Source organism: Danio rerio, chromosome 16 (genome assembly GCF_052040795.2).
Source record: "Danio rerio strain M-AB ecotype USA chromosome 16, GRCz13ab, whole genome shotgun sequence".
Taxonomy (NCBI): domain Eukaryota; kingdom Metazoa; phylum Chordata; class Actinopteri; order Cypriniformes; family Danionidae; genus Danio; species Danio rerio.
In genome coordinates, this window is record NC_141036.1 from 58,020,001 (window position 1) to 58,039,754 (window position 19,754).

Genomic DNA, 19,754 nt, shown 5'->3' on the forward strand with positions numbered 1-19,754 from the left:
AAATAATATGATTAAATAAGTAATAGGCTAGGTCTGGGCCAGAATAAAAGCAAACTGTGGCCCAGAATAGAGTCAGTTCTGGTTTATTTGGTTGAATTCTGGCTGATATGTGGTATTGCTTTGGCTTATTTGTGGCCCAGATCTGACAAACAGGATCGGACCACCCTAGAGCCATCATTCTATTCAGTATGTGGTCCAGATGTAAGTGTCTGGTGTGGGTCGGATCTGAGCCAGAGTAAAAGCAAACTGTGGCATAGAAAAGGGTCAGTTCTAGGTCATTTGGTTGAATTCTGGCTGATATGCGATATTGCTATGTCTTCATTGTGGCCCAGATTCGGCAAACAGGAGCGGACCCCCCAAGTGCCATTATTCCATGTGATATGTGGGTCAGATGTAAGTATCTGGTGTGGGCCGGATTTGAGCCACATGAATTTTCCTAGCTGGGAACACACTGCATATATAGTGGTAATTCAAAGTGCTTTACATACCCAAGAAAAGAAGAAATGACATGAACAGAGTAAAAATGATTAATAAAAGATCAGTTCTTGGAATAGCACAGTCCTCATTCAGTAAATGCACAGCTAATAAGTAGGCCCACACAGATTTCCACAGATTTTTAGCCCATTGCTGAGTCTATTTGTTTAGTTGTGTAAATGTTTGTTCATTTATATTTATCCTTTTTTTAATTTCAGTAATATTAATTGACTATTATGAAAATGTTCATATGATTTATTTGCAATACAGACTTTTAGTAGATAGATTATATAAGATGGACTTGCTTTGTTTACCAAGTAAGTGGATCTAATTGGATTTGCATTGTAAGCATTAAATAAAAATGTGAAAGGTATTATTTTTATTTCATATATTACATTTTTATTTATGAAACTCCCAAAACTAATTCCTCATAAATCTGCAAATTTTTGACAAAATTTTCTGCAGAAATAGCCAGAAATGTCCGCAGATTCTGTCTGGCCCTACTAATAAGTCTTGGTTTAAATGTGCCTGATGTTTGGACCATTAACAAATACCTTTTCCTCATGATTTTAGCTTTTTTTAACTCAAAATTCTGAGTTAACTTATTGTCATGCTGATTTTATTTCTCTGAATCTAGGGTTTAAATCTCGTAGTTTGTACATTGAATTTTTTCTCAAAAGTCTGAGTTTTCAGCTCACAGTTCTGACACTTTTCTCTTACATTTCACAATTTTATTCTTAAAAATCAGATTTTATAATTCCCAATTCTGATTTTTTTCTGATTTTACTCTGAACAAGAAATTTTCCTACTTGCATTTCTGACTTTTTTTTTAATTTTTTTTTTTTTTTTAATTCTGAAATGTACATTTACCAATTCTGACTTTTTATTTTGAATTCTGAGTTTCTGTCTTGTTATATGCTATATAACTGCAGGTTAACAGTGTTTATATATAATACCTTGAACTGTTGAAAGGTACAGTATTAGTTACTACAGTAGTTAACCCTTGTGTGCTGTTGGGTTGTTTTCATCCACCTTTGGGTCATTTTGAGTCTGGCCACAAATGTCTCTGTGTTTCAACTAGCAGAATGTCTTTTGCTGACAAATCTTATTTTGAGAAAACGCTTTGAATTTTTAAAAAATCAGCATACACTCTGGGCAAATTGACTACCCCTTTAGTTATGTTCAGGATGAAAACATCCACTGAATTAAACTGCTGTAAATATGCACCAGATAATTTTTTTGTCTCATCAACCTCAGTCCTGATCAAAACTACTAGTTTGCTAAGAAAATTAGAGGAGTTTTAACTCTTTAATTGCCAAATTCATAAAGGATGTCACTGATTTGGTGAAAAAATTGTAATATAATTAAAATTGTAAAAAAATTGTGGACTGGATTTCTTTCTGTGGAAGTCTTGGCCATGTGAAACAATATTTGCTTTGATGCGTTGTTTTTGATTAATCTTCATTTTTTTCTCCCTAATTTACTCTTCATGGCTGTTGCCTCATCGACTTCCATTATAACCATATTTTCTTGACTACAAAATCATGACAGCATATAGTCATGCATTCTTGATTGTCGGTGGTTTTTCCTGTCGGAAAGAGGCAAAACGTGTCATTTTTACTGTTGATAATCAGTTGGCACCATAAACCCTTTAGATGGGCCTGTGCAACAAAAGCTTAGAAAATAAAATCCAGTTCACAATTACTTTTCAAATTGAAAATGCGTCATTTTGTGTGCTTTTTTTCACCAAATCAGTGATGATATTTCTGTAAAAATCCTGTAGTTTAAAAAAAATATTGAGTAGTTTTGATCAGGACTGATGATAATTAATAGATTCATGCAAAAAAATTAAACAAATATTTATGTGATGCATTTTAATTTAGTGGATGTTTTCATCCCGAACACAACAAAAGCAGAGTAAATCTGAACAGTGCACAAGGGTTCATTTTTAGTAGGGCCAGACATAATCTGCAGACATTTTTTGCTATTTATGAAGAATTTTGGAAGAAATCTGCTGATTTATGTGGAATGATTTTGGGAGTATTGTAACTAAAAATGTAATATATGAAATAAAAATAACACCTTTTAAAAAAAAATGTAATGTTTACAATGCAAATCCAATTAGATCCACCTATTTGGTAAACAAAGCAAGTCTCGCGTATAATATATCTACTGAAAGACAGAAAATATTACTGTACAAATGGTATTGTAAAATAAATAAATATTATAAACATGTTCATATTAGTCAATAGTATTACTGAAATTACTTTAATATCTGAATAAATGTAAATGTACACACATTTGCACAGATGAATAGACTCAATGATGAGCTGAAGATCTGAGGATTTCTGTGTGCGCAGATACTGTGAGGGCCTAGTTTTTATTAACTAATAAAGTTATGGTAGCTTATTACCTAATAACCAGTTCTGTGGGAGCAAATGGCTTGTTAATACCAGAGGTCAGAGGAGAATGACCAGACTGGTTCCAGCTGATATAAAGGCAACAGTAACTCAAACACTCGTTACAACCAGTTCTGAAGGCAATAGGGATCCAATCCGGTACAAGTAAGGTGTGCCTAATAAAGAGGCCGGTGAGTGTATACCACAGTTTACTGCAGTAAAACTAATAAATTCTACAGTTTATCAGTTCATTATCTTTTGCTGTAGCATTCATTAATAAAGTGTTGTGGATGCTCTAATATTTACAGTATAATACTGTAGTTTATTTATTTTCATGTGTAATGCAGCATCATGCAGTTAGAAAAAAAGCTGTTCATTAGAGTATTTTAGCCCCACATAACCATTGAAAACCATAGTGAGTGAGTGTATTTTATCAGGTCATGAACTGGCAGAAAGCTTTGTTTACGGCTCATGCAATCACTTATTGTTGCCAAAAGCTTCGTTTCAGTTACTTGAACTTCTCTTCTGGCTTATTTGTCAGTCAAAGTGAAAACCAGCTGAAGTAATCTCTCCTTCTGAACCCCAGCTCATATTACACAATTAGTCCCAATAACTTCCCGATTTTCTTTTGTTGGGCTGTCAGGCGTGCATTACATCCGCACACACACAGATGTACTTCTGCTTCTGTGACACTGGACTAACCACTGATCATGCTGAATAACAGTCGTTTGTGAACTGAACGTTTTGTTCAGTGTGTGTTGACTGTTTTTCCTTAAATCCTGCTGAAATTGTGGGATGACATGAACGGCACAGCAATGTTGTTTCAGGTTATTAGCTCTCCTGTGAAATGTACATTTTCTTTTTCAAATATTTCCTCAGTGATGTTTAGTAGAGCTGGGGGATTTTCACAGTATTTCCTATAATATTTTTTCTTCTTGGGAAAGTCTTATTTATTTTAGTTTGATTGTATTTAAAGCAATTAAAACTATTTCAAATGTCAATATTACTGTTTTATTTACAGTGCATCCTGAAAGTATTCAAAGCGCTTCACTTTTCCACATTGTTTTAAGTTACAGGCTTATTCCAAAATGGATTAAATTCATTGTTTTCCTCAACATTCTACACACAATCCTCCATAATGACAATGTGAAAACAAGAGCTTTTAAAATTGTTGCAAATTCATTAGAAATAAAAAGCTGAAAATCACATGTACATCAGTATTTACAGCCTTTGTCGTGAAGCTTCAAATTGAGCTCAGGTACATTCTGTCTCCACTGATGATTCTGGAGATGTTTCAGCAGCTTCATTGGAGTTCACCTGTGGGCAATTCAGCTGATTGGACATGGCGTACACCTGTCTATATAAGGGCCCAGTGCTGACAGTGCATGTCAAAGCACAAACCAAGCATGAAGACAAAGGAATTGTCTGTAGACCTCCGAAACAGGATTGTCTCCTGGCACAAGGCTGGGGAAGGCTACAGAAACATTTCTGCTGCTCTGAAAGTTTCAATAAGCACAGCGGCCTCCATCATCCGTAAGTGGAAGATATTTAACCACTAGGACTCTTCCTAAGAGCTGGCCGACCATCTAAGCTGAGTGGTCAAGGGAGAAGGGCGTTAGTCAGGGAGGTGATCAATAACCCGATGGTCACTCTGTCTGAGCTCCAGCGTTCTTCTGTGGAGAGAGGAGAACCTTACAGAAGGACAACCGTCTGTGCAGCAATCCACCAATCAGGCCTGTATGGAGGAGTGGCCAGACGGAAGACACTCCCCACCTGGAGTTTGCCAAAAGGCATCTGAAGGACTCTCAGACCATCAGAAACTAAACTCTCTGCTCTGATGAGACTAAATTGAACTCTTTGGTGTGAATGTCAGGCGTTAGGTTTGGAAAAAACCAGGCAGCGCTCATTACCAGGCTATAAGCATCCCTACAGTGAAGCATGGTGGTGTTGGCATCATGCTGTGGGGATGTTTTTCAGCAGCAGGAACTGGAAGACTAGTCGGGATAGAGGGAAAGATGAATGCAGCAATGTACAGACACATCCTGAATGAAGACCTGCTTCAGAGTACTCTTGACCTCAGACTGGGGCGACGGTTCATCTTCCAGCAGGACAATGACCCAAAGCACACCACCAAAATATCAATGGAGTGGCTTCACAACAACTCGGTGAATGTTCTTGAGTGGTCCAGCCAGAGCCCAGACCTAAATCCTATTGAACGTCTCTGGAGAGATCTGAAAATGGCTGCACACCGTCGCTTCTCATCTAAGCTGGTAGAGTTTGAGAGGTACTGCAAAGAGGAACGGGCACAAATTCCCAAAGACAGGTGAGCCAAGCTTGTGGCATCATATTCAAAAAGACTTGAGGCTGTAATCGCTGCCAAAGGGGCATCAACAAAGTATTGAGCAAAGGCTGTGAGGAGGGATAAAACAATATGATTAGATGTTAAGAAAGCGAGCGATTGCTCTATATTTTAAATTGCTGTACAGAGGTCATGTTTTGATCTTTGATTATTTTCATGCAATCACATGATGTAATTTTGCACATCAGAGTTCACCAAACTTGAACTTTCTCACGCAAAGACATGCGAAACTTGTCTCACAAGCTTCCATTTTCGTTCTGCTGCATTCAATTGCGTATAAATGGATGTCAATTGGGAGAAAAGTGCAGTGTGACTGCGGCTTAAACTGTGCAGAGCTTTGACATGTGTTTTAAAGTGATAGTTTCAACCCAGGCTCGTTCTGAAAGCGTAGTCCCATGGACATTTCTGTAGACTGCAAATTAAGTAGCCTGAGGTACGTATGGCTGAATTTTATTTTTTTAAGCGAACGCTACAGGGCGGTATGATGACTTTTTTTGGCGCTTACCGGCTGACCGGTTACCACCGTGTGGAGGGCTTTCCCGCCACAACCAGTTTGTCCAGTTAGCTCGTTGTGTTGTTCGGTGGACTTGAGACGCAGAGAGGAGCTGACCATGACGACGACAACCGGGTTTGAGTCCGGGGAAGAGCATTTCCAGAAGACAGGTAAGACAAAAACGGAAACCAAAAATTAAAACGAACAAGTGAATAACAGGGTGAGAATGTGGTAAAATCCAAAAACGTGGTAAAAATCAGATGAGAGCTTTACTTTTTCTGGACGGCTTTTGTAAACCGTCGGTTGGGTTTAGGGAAGTAAGCGGGTGGGCGGGTCAATCGGTAAAATTGTTTGGGTTTAGGGAAGCAGAAGGGTGGGTCAGTCAATTGGTCGGTCACTCAGTCAATCAGTCAGTCAGACAGACGGTCGTTCAACAGCGGCCTCTGGTGGGTTTACGCGAGAACATCGCGGGCGCGAACAGCACTCCCGAGAGACATTTGAGATACAAAAAAGCACACACAGCAGCCTCTCGTTGAATTGCGAAAAACAAAAACTGCAAAAATACATACCTCCTGGGACATAATTCGCGGTCTCAAGAAACGTCCACGGGACTTCATTTCAGAATGAGCCTGGGTTGGATAGTTTACTCAAAATCGAAAATTCTGTTATTATTTACTCAAACTTTACTTGTCACAGATCTTTAGTTGTTTGAGTTTCTTTTTTTCTGAACACAAACAAAGATATTTTGAACAAATCCTGAAAATGTGAAGCACTGACTTCCATATTTGTTTGAAAGTCAATAGTTACCGGTTTCCAACATTCCTCAAAATATCTTCTGTGCTATTTTGGGCTTAACAGAAACAAAAAAGACTCATAAAGGTCTAAAACCACTGGAAGGCGAGAAAATAGTGCGTGAATTTGACTTTTTGTGTGAACTATCCCTTTAATACACTGTAATGACACTGGTAAATAGTTCATATGAATAATAAATAAATAACTCATTAAATACAATACAGCCTAAAGATAAAATTTAGGTCCACGTCCAAATGTCTTATAATTTTATATTTATCTGTTAACGTGTCTATTTTAATGTTTCAAAAAACATTTTGGAATATAAAATGTCAACATGTTGGGTAAAAAAAAAGTTTCTGCACAGCATCATGGGTAATATAGTCTGTTTTTGCAGCATGAATTTAGCTGTCAAACACAGTTGTTGTAAAACTAAGTTGAGATAATGAAAACTGAAGGCTTTCACAAAGACTTATACTTTAGATTAGCAACCTTAAAAGCTCACAGTACGTCTGTCTTGAAATATTTATGTGGTTATTGTTAAAAATTAATTCCCGTATGAGGATGAATAAACCAGGTATAGTTTTTACTTCTGGAAATGACTGTTGCACTTAGTTCATACAATATATTCTTAATCTCCAATGTCAGCAACAATAACAGTGATGTCTGACAACAATGTGGAAAGAGTTTTTGTGAGGTGAGAGACTCGCAAGAAAAAATACTACTGTAGTGTTTCTGAACAACACTAGTATTTGAATTGATCTGTTGTAGGGATTCTATGGTTGCTATGGTAACACAACAACTGTAGTAATTGATCTGCTGTGATGATTCTATAGTTGCTATGGAAATACAACAACTCTAGTGAATGATCTGTTGTGGTGATTCTACAATTGCCTTGGTAACATAACAACTATAGTAATTGATCTGTTGTGGTGATTATATAGTTGCTATGGTAACACAACTACAATAATTGATCTGTTGTAGAGATTATATTGTTGCTATGGTAACACAACAACTGTAGTGATTTATCTGTTGTGGTGATTATATAGTTGCTATGGTAACACAACTACAATAATTGATCTGTTGTAGAGATTCCATAGTTGCTATGGTTATACAACAACTGTAATAATTGATCTGTTGTGGTGATTATATAGTTGCTATGGTAACACAACTAAAATAATTGATCTGTTGTAGAGATTCCATAGTTGCTATGGTTATACAACAACTGTAGTAATTGATCTGTTGTGGTGATTATATAGTTGCTATGGTAACACAACTACAGTAATTGATCTGTTGTAGAGATTCTATAGTTGCTATGGTAACACAACAACTGTAGTGATTGATCTGTTGTGGTGATTATATAGTTGCTATGGTAACACAACTACAGTATTTGATCTGTTGTAGAGATTTTATAGTTGCTATAGTAACAGCAACTATATTAATTAATCTGTTGTGGTGATTATATAGTTACTATGGTAACACAACACCTATAGTAATTGTTTGGTTCTGGTGATTATATAGTTGCCAAGGTAACACAATAACTGTAGTAATTGATCTGTTGGGATGATTTTATAGTTGTCATAGTAAAAACACTTAGTAATTGATCTGTTGTGGGGATTCTATAGTTGCTATGGTAACACCACTACTATAGTGATTGATCTTTTTTGAGGATTCTATAGTTGCTATGGTAACACAACTATAGTAACTGGTCTGTTGTGGTGATTTTATAGTTGCTATGGTAACAACTATAGTAATTGAACTGTTGTGGTGATTCTGTAGTTGATATGGTAACAACTATAATAATTGAACTGCTGTTGTGATTCTATAGTTGCTATGGTAACAACTATACTAATTGAACTGTTGTAGTGATTCTGTAGTTGCTACAGTAACAACGATAATAATTGAATTGGGGTGATTATTTAGTTGCTATGGTAACATAACTACTATAGTGAGTTATCTGTTGTGAGGGTTTTATAGTTGCTATGGTAACAGCAACTAGTAACTGATCTGTTGTGGAGATTCTATAGTGGCTATGGTAACAAAAACTATAATAATTGAACTGTTGTGGTGATTCTATAGTTGCTATGGTAACACAACAACTAATAATTTATCTGGTGCTGTGATTCATTAGTTGTCATGATAACATAACAACTATAGTAATATAAGCAAATGACCTAATACTGTAGTTTACCACTACTACAGGGTATATTATACCACAATACACCAGTTTACTGTAGTAAAAACTAAAGTATACTACAGTGTTTGTGATAGTTAAACAGATTTCTATAGTTACAGTATGCAGCAGCATGTATTATAGAAAAGGGTTGTAAATACTATAACACGTTTATGGAAAATGGTTTAAAACACTGCAGCATTTACTATAATTGACTATAGTATTTTCCATGTGTGAACCCAGAGCTGCCGGAGCAACTGACAGAGTGACATACACATCATCATGACTGTCTGTCTGTCAGAAACTCTTCTGCTTGTCTCTTTTCAGCAAGCTCCTTCACACACATTACAGCAGATAAGAGCCTGTCACATATGTATTATTTACACATTTGCCGGCTGCGTGAAATGGAGGAACAGCGCATGAAATGCTGTATCTGAAACTTGTTGAAGTATGAAGGATTGTTTCATCAGTTTCTTACAACAGGAGCTTTGAGGAAGAAATGTGCAGTCAATTCAGAATCTGGACGATCGTTCAAGCATGTACACTGACAGAGGCTGATTTATGCTCACAGCGCCCACTAGTGTTGAGGGAGAGAGATTGGTCTGTCTGTGTTTGATTTGGTTTTGGGGTGAAATATTAGATGAACATATTTCTAAAAAAAAAAAAACATAAAAATTAAAACATTTCATACAAAAAGTAAAACCACAGCTAACATAATTAATAATAATTTCCAGAATGCTTTTGACTTTTCTTCCAGCAAATTTCAATATAAACAATATTCAATCTATCCATATTCGACTGGTGTTTGAGCTTCACTGGTGTTGATGTGCTTTTATCTTCGTGTGTGTGTGTGTGTGTGTGTGTGTGTGTGTGTGTGTGTGTGTGTGTGTGTGTGTGTGTGTGTGTGTGTGTGTGTGTAGTGATGAAGAAGCCTCCTTGGGTGAATTCTATCCCATCATTCCTGGTGACGTCATGTCTGTCAAAGAGATCCTGACTGGACCCAAGTTCCCTCGTCACAGGACATGGTACTACACACATTCATGTATTCAATCTTTTATTTGTTTATATATGTTTGTTATTGTTTATTACAATCGTACATTCACGTTCATCCATTCACATGTTTGTTTTTTCATTTATTCGGAAGTATGTTCAGTCATTCCTTTATTCATTTCATTCATTTATTCATTCATTGATTCATTTGTTTATATATTTATTGGTTATTGTTTATTATACTTATTCATTTGTTCATTCGTTAATTTTATAATTTCTTAATTCATTCATTCATTCATTTATATATTCATTCATGTATTCATTCATTCATGTGTTTCATTTGTTTCTTCATTAATTTAATAATTCATTCATTCATTCATTCATTCATGTGTTTGTTCATTCATTCATTTGATTAGTTCTTTCATTTTTTTTCATTTGTTTTGTTCATCCATTCATTTGTTTGTTCTATTTTTTCTATTTTTTTATGTGTACATTTTTGATGGAATTTCCATTAGATTTTTGGTGTGAATTTTGTAGCTAAAAATGTCAAGATAGAAATATTTTCATTCATTCATTCATTCATTCATTCATTCATTTATTCATTCATTCATGTGTTCAGTCTTTGTTTGTTTACTTATTCAGTTGCTTATTATATATGTTTGTTATTGTTTATTATAATTGTTAATTAATTGTCATTCATTAATTTGTTTATGTCTCTATTTATTAATTCAATTAATTAAATTGTGTTTGTTCATTCATTCACGTGTTTGTTCATTCATTTATACTTTAGGGCTGATTCATTCTTTTATTAATTTCATTATTCATTCAATTCGTTTGTTTGTCCATTAATTTGTTCTTTCAGTTAGTTCTTTTATTTGTTCAGTTTTGTTTGTTCATTCGTTCACTCAATCATTTATTCATTTGTTCATTCTTTTTTTTTTTGTATTTTTTTATTTATATATTTTTGATAGATCTCCCATTTTGCGTTAAATGTGAATTATGTACCTAAAAATTCAGAAATATCTAAATATATCCTTTTTCATTTATTCTTTTTCCATTAATGAATGAATGAATGAATTCATTTACCCCTTTTGCTTTTCTTTTTTTTTTGTATAATACATTTTGAATATCATAACAAACATTTCCCTCGTTCAGTTTTTAGTTTAGCTCATTTTTATTTGTTCATTTGATAATTTGTCTTTTTTTATTTGTTCATTCATTCATTCAATCATTTTCATTCATTCATTCATTTCATTCATTCATTCATTCATATGTTTTTTTAATTCATTCATTCATTGTTTATGAAATTCCCATAAGATTTTTTTGCAAAATATGCACCTCTAAATTCCAAAAAAGGTCTTGTTATTTTCACTTATTCATTATTTTACCTATGTACTTTTCTTTTTTTTTTTTTTTGTATAATCCATTCATTCATTTATTTTCATTCATTCATTCATTGTTTATTTATTCATTTTTTACATTAACTCATTCATTGTTTATGAAATTCCAATTCGATTTGTTTTGCAAAATATGTACCTTTACATTTAAAAAATATCTAGTTATTTTAATTTATTCATTATTTTACCAACATGCTTTTCATTTCTTGTATAATACATTCATTCATTTGTTCATTAATTTTTCATTCATTTATTCATTCATTCATTCATTCATTCCTTCATTAATTCATTCATTCATTCCTTCATTCGATCATTCATTCATTCATTCATTTTTTTTCATTTATATATTCATTTATTCATTCATTATTTATGGAATTCCCATTAGACATTTTTAGCAAAATATAGACCCATAAATTCCAAAAAAAATATCTAGTTATTTTCATTCATTCATTATGTAACCCGTGTGCTTTTCATTTTTTGTATAATACATTTTAAATATCAACACAAGCTTTTCCCTAGTTTAGGATTTAGTTCAGCTGACTTTTCTTTACTGTGCTCCCGTTATTCATGATTCTGTAGTCAACTGTGACCTGAGAATTAAACTAAACCGCTGTCTGCTCTCTGCGCTCGGCATCATGGGAAAAAGCACGTCTCCTGTATGCTCCTCTCACGCTTAACGGGTTTACCTGCAATTGAGCTCCTGCCGAGAGCCGCTTTAGTCGCGATCCTGTAATCCTGTTCAGAGCAGACATTAACACGGTCACGGCGAGGGGGAAAACCTGCAGAAAAGGTCAGTCAGTAAATCAGACTTCAGATGCAGAGCAGAGATGTGTTGATCTCGATCTCACACTCACCTGTAAACCAGCTCTTGTTGCTCCTCGCCAGGATTTTTTAATCCTGTTTGTCAGCTTGACCCTGGACCGGTTTGGCTGACGATTCTTGTTGCAGACAAGTGCAGACTGAAACCCATCTGGAAAAAAAAATGCCACACATCCAGTGACTGAACTGTAAAACTGCGGTCTTGTGTTTGTTGTGTATCTTTCAAACATGTTCTTCATTATTGTAGTAAAATTCATTCATTTTATTTATCTATGATAGATATTTATCTGTGCGTGCGTGTGTGTGTGTGTGTGTGTGTGTGTGTGTGTGTGTGTGTGTGTGTGTGTGCGCGTGCGTGCGTGCGTGCGCACGCAGGGAGGCTCTGAAGGAGACCATGTGCGCTGAGGATCTGCAAGAACGTCAGAAGTGGACGCTGTTTGGAAATGAGCTGGAGAAGATGGAGGTGGGACTGATCAGAAACCAGCATCTGATTCGCCAGCAGGTCAACCGATCAGCTCTCAGGAGTCAGGTGAGAGAGTGAGCGATGGGTATTTCAGAGAATTCCAGCATATTAATCCAAATTGAACCACATGATTGCAGACAACCTATACTGAATGTATCAGCCAGCCACAAACTCAACCCAGGCTCGTTCTGAAAACCCTGTATACATTTCTGGAGAGTGCCAAATGTGTCCCAGGAGCTACGTGTTTTTGCAGTGCGAATCCACCAGAGGCCGCTGTCTACACTTTTTCAGATCTCAAATTTCTCTAGCAAGTACCATTCGCGCCTGTTGTGCTCACGTAAATCCACTAGAGAACGCTTACAACTGACTGACCGATCGAAACCCCCACCCAACCCTTCCCTGAACCCATCCGATTGTGTTTCAAAAACAATTCGGAAAAAATAAAGTTCTCACAGCCGTCTGATTTTTATCACATTTTCAGATCTTACCACATTCTCACCCTGCTTTTTACTTGTTTATTTTTTTTTTCTGTTACCGTTCTTTGACGGACTCGAACCCTGTCTTTGCAGTCAACTCCTCTGCATCTCATATCCGCCGACGTATGTGGATAGCCACTGGGCAAACAGTTGAAAAGCCGTCCACATGGAGGTAAGCGGTCAGCTGGTAGCTCAAAAGAAAGCAAGCCGTTAGCAATGTCATACCGTCCCATAATGTTCCTTTTAAAGACATACCTCTGGCTACATAATTTGCGCTCTCCAGAAATGTATACAGGGGTACATTTTCACAATGAGCCTGTGTTGCACAAACTCAGACTCTCAACCAGTGGACAAACCTACATTCCCTTTATTTCCCAACCCTTTACTATTTTGTCAGGAGTGCAGTAGCTGGTATTTAAATGCTTCTGTCATGTTGCGTTGGTTTTGGTGCGGACAGACAAATTACTTATTGCTGTTATCTTGTCTAGTGTTGTTAGGACAAGGTGTAGGAGTTAAATAAAACTAAAAACCTTTAAAAGATTGTAGAAATTACTTGACTTTAATTAGAAACTCAGCTTCAACTTCAGCAAGTGCTGAATAACTGGATGTAAATGTGAAATGTGTGCAGGCGGAGAGAAAAGCTGCGCAGCACCTGAAGCATGTGCAGGATTTGAGCTTGAAGGCTCCAGATTTCAGCGTGCCGCTGCGTCCTCATACGGTGTGGTGCGGGATGGATGTTAAACTCTCCTGCTCTGTGCAGGGCTTCCCTGATCCCAGCATCACCTGGTGAGACACACACACATATGCCACAGTCTGAAGGCTCTGATGTACACTGAAAAAAATAACTGTATTTTGTTTTTACAGTGTAGGTGTTGAATTCGGTTACTTCACATGTGTCAAACTCAGTTCCTGGAGGGCCACAGCTCTTCACAGTTTATCTTAAACCCTAATTAATTACACCTCATTAAAGTAATTCTTGAGGCTTGTTTGAAAACCTACAGCTAAGTGTGTTGAAGCAGAGTGGGATCTAAACTATGCAGTGTTGCAGCCCTCAAGGAACTGAGTTTGACACCCCTGTTACAGCATGAGGCCTCATTTACACTAATACCTTTTAGTTTTAAAACAGCGTTTTAGATTGAAAACAATCCACGTCCACACTGGCAGTTCACTTAGTATTTCTGAGCAACTCTCTATTCACTAGTGATGGGTCGTTCAAGAACGATTGGTTCATTTTGAACGAATCTTCAATATGACTCGGGAACTACGAGTCCTCTCAGGGAGTGATTCGGTCATCCGCGCGTGCGCACATTTGTGCAGGTGGTATCGTTCATTCAAGTCTTTTGAGTCGTTCATCGCGGAAAGGCAGAAGCCAATCATATGCATTTAGAGCCGGAAAAAGAATTGATCAGTTCACCTCTCGAGTCCTCTATCGGATCTGAGTCATTCGTTCATCACGGGCCTATCATACGCGTTTAGAGCCGGAAAAAGAATTGATCCGTTCATCTCTCGAGTCCTCGGGTTTGAGTCATTCTGTTACATGATGAACAAACGACTCAAGAACCAGAAGACTTGAAAGGTGAACTAATTACCATCGCTCCTATCGGCTCAGACTGTGTACATTTGTTGAGATTATATGTGACTGTAAGTGTAACGTGAACAAACCACTGACATTTGAAGACATGAAGAGGTGAGCTGAGCAAAGAGACAACAATACCTTCATAGACAAAAGAGCAGGTGAACATTGAAGTATGATGTTCTCCTTCTTATAGTATTCTATTTATGACTGCTGAAAACGCACTTCACTTGACCACACACACACTCTGGCATGCACTGCAGCGTATGCACGCATCTAATCTTCAGGCAGTCAGTAGGTGCTTTGAGTACAGCTCCCCAGGTGAGAGCAGCGCACATCAGACAGTTCATCAAGGATCTTCCGCTGGATTTCATCTCACTATAGTTGTTAAACGTGATATTTTATTCATCTTGTCTTTATCTAACGACTCTTTGGTCTTTTAAATCCATTACTTATTCTCAGGTACCGCGCTTTGGCTGAGTGCAAAGATAAGTTAATGAGTGAAGTGAACAGAGAGTGAAAGTAAAAGTAGGCAGTTTTGTTAGAGGCTCTGTTTGGTTATAGATGTGCGTACAGTGATGATGATGGTCATTTAAATATGTAGCTATGTGATGCCTCAACATTCTTAGTGTCTGTTAAGTTAATATCAAAATGAAAATAGGCAGTTCCACATATCATGTTTTCATTTAAATTGTTAAGATATAAAAACAATGTACATGAACAATGTATATGAATCAATGTAGCCAGGGTGATGCGAATGAGGTGCGAAGTACACTGTTTTTACCCGAGGTGTCCTCGGGAGTTTTTTTTCCATATCAAACTTGCCAAGTCTAAACTTACAAGAAAAGGAGGCAGTACTGAACTTTGTATAGGCTATCTAATATTGAGGAAAAAGCCCCAATCATATGGATGAATGTCTGTAGCCACGCCTCTGTTTTCAGATGTCTCCATTTCTCCCATCTACACTGACACACAGCAGCAGCGTTTTAAAATGAAAACAGCCTCGTCAGCATTTCGATCCATTTCCGGTGGTCGAGGCAGTGGCACAGTAGGTAGTGCTGTCGCCTCACAGCAAAAAGGTCGCTGGGTCGCTGGTTCGAACCTCGGCTCAGTTGGCGTTTCTGTGTGGAGTTTGCATGTTCTCCCTGCCTTTCGTGGGTTTCCTCCTGGTGCTCCAGTTTCCCTCACAGTCCAAAGACATGCGGTACAGGTGAATTGGGTAGGCTAAATTGTCCGTAGTGTATGAGTGTGTGTGTGAATGTGTGTGTGGATGTTTCCCAGATATGGGTTGCGGCTTGAAGGTCATCCGCTGCGTAAAAACTTAATAATACAATACAACAATAACTTAATTAATAAAGGGACTAAGCCGACAAAAAAATGAATGAATGATTGAATGAATGGGGCCTGAATGTCCAGAGCAAATCAGTAATGAACATCTCCGCAGGTTTAAGGATGACGTTCCTCTGCAGCCGCCGCTGCCCTGGAACTACAGGATCAGCAGCAGATTCGGCCTCCACATCTTGGAGATCAGGAGGTGAGCCGGCAAACCTCTGCCTTCATTCACTACACTGGGATTATGGCAGCTTTTTGTTTTTGATTTGTTGTTGCCGTTTATTTTGGTAATTTATTTGTTAGTTTTAGATTTTCAAATGAAATTAAACAAAAATAACAAATTAAATCTTAAAATAAAACTTTTAAAAACATATGTATATAAATTAAGTAATTTACTTGAGGCAGTGCAGTGGCTCAGTGGTTAGCTTAGAAGGTTGTTGCTTCAAGTCCTGGCTGGGCCAGTTGGCATTTCTATGTGAAGTTTGCATGTTCTCACCGTGTTGGCGAGGGTTTCCTCCGGGTGGGCGAGGTTTCCTCCACAGTCCAAACACATGCGCTATAGTGATATTGATGAACTAAATTGGTCGTAGTGTATGAGCGTGTGTGTAAATGAGTGTGGTTGGGTGTTTCCCAATAATGGGTTGCAGCTGTAAATGCATCTGCTGCATAAAACATATGCTGGAATAGTTGGCAGTTCATTTTGCTGTGGCGACCTCTAAAATAAAAACATAGCAGAAGGAAAATGAATGAATAAATGAATGAATGAAAATGAATAAATGAATACATAATATATAATAATAATAAACGGGTGTGTATTATATATATATATATATTTTTTTTTTTTTATTTATTTTTTTTTTTAAATGAAACATTTAGACTTTTAAAGTTATAGGAATTTGACTGTACTTGGAGGATATGTTAATAAATCCCGTTAAAGTAATCAATACTTAGCACTGGACAAAAAAAATACATTATAATAATTGATGTATATATATATATATAATATACAATATAATATGGTGTTAGTGAGGTCAGCAGGGGGCGCTCAACCTGCAGTCTGTGTGGGTCCTAACGCCCCAGTATATTGATGGGGACTCTATACTGCTCAGTGAGCGCCTTCTTTTGGATGAGACTATAAACCCCGACATCCTGGCCAAATTTGCCAACTGGCCTCTGTCCATCATGGCTTCCTAACCATCCCCAAATCATTATTATTATATTGTTATTATTGTTGTTGTTGTTGTTGTTATTATGGTTTTTATTATCATTATTATTATTATTATTATTATTATTATTATTATTATTATTATTATTATTGTTGTTGTTGTTGTTGTTGTTATTATTATTTTTGATTATATTATTATTATTAAATTATGTATTTTTTTTTATTATTATTTATATATATATATATATATATATATATATATATATATATATATATATATATATATATATATATATATATATATATAAATGGTTCAGTTGAATTTTTAGAATAATAATTTGGGGATAAATAACCTATTTTAAAACAAACTGAAAAAATCTGTCTATTAGTTTATTTAATAGTTGCCTAATTTTCTGGAAAATAACAGTTCTTTTGTTTTCATTAAAAATTGAAAGCTACATGCAGATCACACTTGGCAGAACAGTTTCCCGAGGCCTTGTTCACTTTTGTTTTGTGTTTGCAGATGTTCTGCTGAAGATGCCGGAGAATATAAAGTCATAGCGAGAAGTTCCCTGGGAGAAGCAGCATCCAGCGCCACACTGATAGTGAACTGTGAGCTGATGTTCATCTCATTATTCAGACATTACTGGACCTCATCCTGGTCTACAAAACTGCACCATTATTGCATCAGTAACATCTGCTCATTCTCAAAGCTGCTGGATTGTACATCAACTTTCAGTTTTATTCTCTTTACTCTTCTATCTGCAGCACATGAAGGGGCCGAGGCCAAGCTGCAGCGCTCCTTTACTCCTAGTAAGTGTTTCTGCTTTTATTAACCCTTAAAATGTAAGAGCAATTCTGTGACTGGGCTGCATTTTATTTTTATTTATTAGCTTATGCTGCGAGGCGAGACAGTGGCGCAGTAGGTAGTGCTGTAGCCTCACAGCAAGAAGGTCGCTGGTTCGAACCTGGGCTCAGTTGGCGTTTCTGTGTGGAGTTTGCATGTTCTCTCTGCCTTCGCGTGGGTTTCCTCCGGGTGCTCCGGTTTCCCCCACAGTCCAAAGACATGCGGTACAGGTGAATTGGGTATAGGGTAAATTGTCCGTAGTGTATGAGTGTGTGTGAATGTTTGTGTGGGTGTTTCCCAGAAATGGGTTGCGGCTGGAAGGGCATCCGCTGCATAAAAACTTACTGGATAAGTTGGCGGTTCATTCCGCTGTGGCGACCCCAGATTAATAAAGGGACTAAGCCGACAAGGAAATGAATGAATGAATGAGCTTATGCTGCGTCCTAATTCACATACTATCCGTCCTAAATAGTATACAAGAATCAAACTAGTATGTCCCAAATTGTAGTTTGCTGATAAGAGTATGCCAAAGGAGACCCTGATGGTCTTCTATTTCTGGTTGAAATTCTCTAACTGCTAATATTGCTCACAATACATTGATGGCACAGTGGTTAGCACCGTCACCTCACTGGTTCGAGTCCCATTTGGGCCAGTTGTCACTTCTGTGTGGAGTTTGCATGTTCTCCCTGTGTTGGCATGGGTTTCCTCCGGGTGCTCCGGTTTCCCTTACAGTCCAAACACATGCGCTATAGGGGAATTGATGAACTAAATTAACCGTAGTGTATGAGTGTGTGAATGTGAGAGTGTCACAATAACCAAACATTGTGACATTTTTACATTCAAGCACACCTTATCATAGACTATTGCAGGGTGGCTCATATTTAGCACAGAAATGGCTTCGTTATGTCACCAATAGAGCTACAGCATTTTCAGACGACTCTGAATTCCCATTACAGCCCTTCTGCTGCTACGAGGGAACATCACAGTTCATTTGTGAGCATGCAGAATTGTGTCACATTACTTTTAATTCCATCTCGCCTCAATTCTCTGAAAAGCGATGGCTAAACAAACAGAGTGTCTTCTCTAACATTGTCAGATCGAGCCTGCGTGTCGTCCCTGCGCTAGGCTGTGGCATTTCTCTCATTACACTAATATTTGTGCTCATCTTTCGAGTGTTTTTCTTTGCCGCAGTTTGCCAGGAATTGAAACTGGAAAGAAAATGGAACAATTTTTTCCATTACGCTTCCCGCGACATGTGCCCTAATTGAGTTCTTTCATTTTCCTCCGCCTGCCGAAGGCAAGAAGAACACGAACAAAAGCCACTTAAGGCCTGTCACTTCATAAATGTAATTAAAAGTGAGTGGATTGAAACATTAACGACTTGATTCCTGTAGAAAACGATGCCGGTGAGAGTTCTTCATTGTGAGTGGTGTGGATGGTGTCTCTGCTGCATACCTGTCAACATTGGGATGTGAAAACACCCACCACCCACCCCCAGTCCCCTTAAAAAAAAAACTAAAGTACTCAATAGCCACATTTACACTGTCGGGCCAGTGTGAGCCAGGGCTTTAATCGAGCCGGGCCGGGCAAATCGCCCGGGAGGTTGAGCAGTGAGGCCGAAATCATGTCGCGTTTCCAATGTCAGGCGCAGCTTGCAGAGCATCATGCAAACCTGTCCAGAACATCCCCCGAAGCAAAACGTCACACAACCCGCCCACTTCAGCAGGAGTCAGGCAGATAAAGCACACCATCACATCATAACGAAACCATTCAAATAAAGACAACCGAAACAAACAAATAGCCCGTTACTGTTTAGCATTACATTATATATCTATAAGCACAGGCCTGTGTGTTCTCATTCATCATTCATTTACTCACCGACCGACTGTTAGCATCGAAATCGAGTGGTCTCGCCACTAACGGATGGACCCAGCACAGTGAGCGCACTGGCCTTGGCTCGCCCTGGCTCGCTTGCTTCAGGCGCGACAGTAGAAACATGGCTATT

General features: G+C 37.5%; 1 protein-coding gene and 1 long non-coding RNA gene across 2 annotated transcripts in view; one reads left to right on the forward strand and one right to left on the reverse strand.

Moving 5' to 3' along the window:
- The window catches only part of LOC147840462 (uncharacterized), a 266,074-nt gene that overhangs the window by 148,751 nt on the left and 97,569 nt on the right, over positions 1-19,754 (reverse strand). The gene's annotated exons all lie outside the window — the stretch shown is intronic.
- Positions 1-19,754, forward strand: part of myom3 (myomesin 3) — a 125,771-nt gene that overhangs the window by 12,751 nt on the left and 93,266 nt on the right. Inside the window, exons 3-8 of the mRNA XM_087287992.1 lie at positions 9,608-9,712; positions 12,269-12,422; positions 13,461-13,618; positions 15,850-15,939; positions 17,426-17,514; positions 17,671-17,715. Of these exons, the coding sequence (XP_087144118.1) occupies positions 9,608-9,712; positions 12,269-12,422; positions 13,461-13,618; positions 15,850-15,939; positions 17,426-17,514; positions 17,671-17,715 (641 nt within the window). The remainder of the gene's footprint in view (positions 1-9,607; positions 9,713-12,268; positions 12,423-13,460; positions 13,619-15,849; positions 15,940-17,425; positions 17,515-17,670; positions 17,716-19,754) is intronic.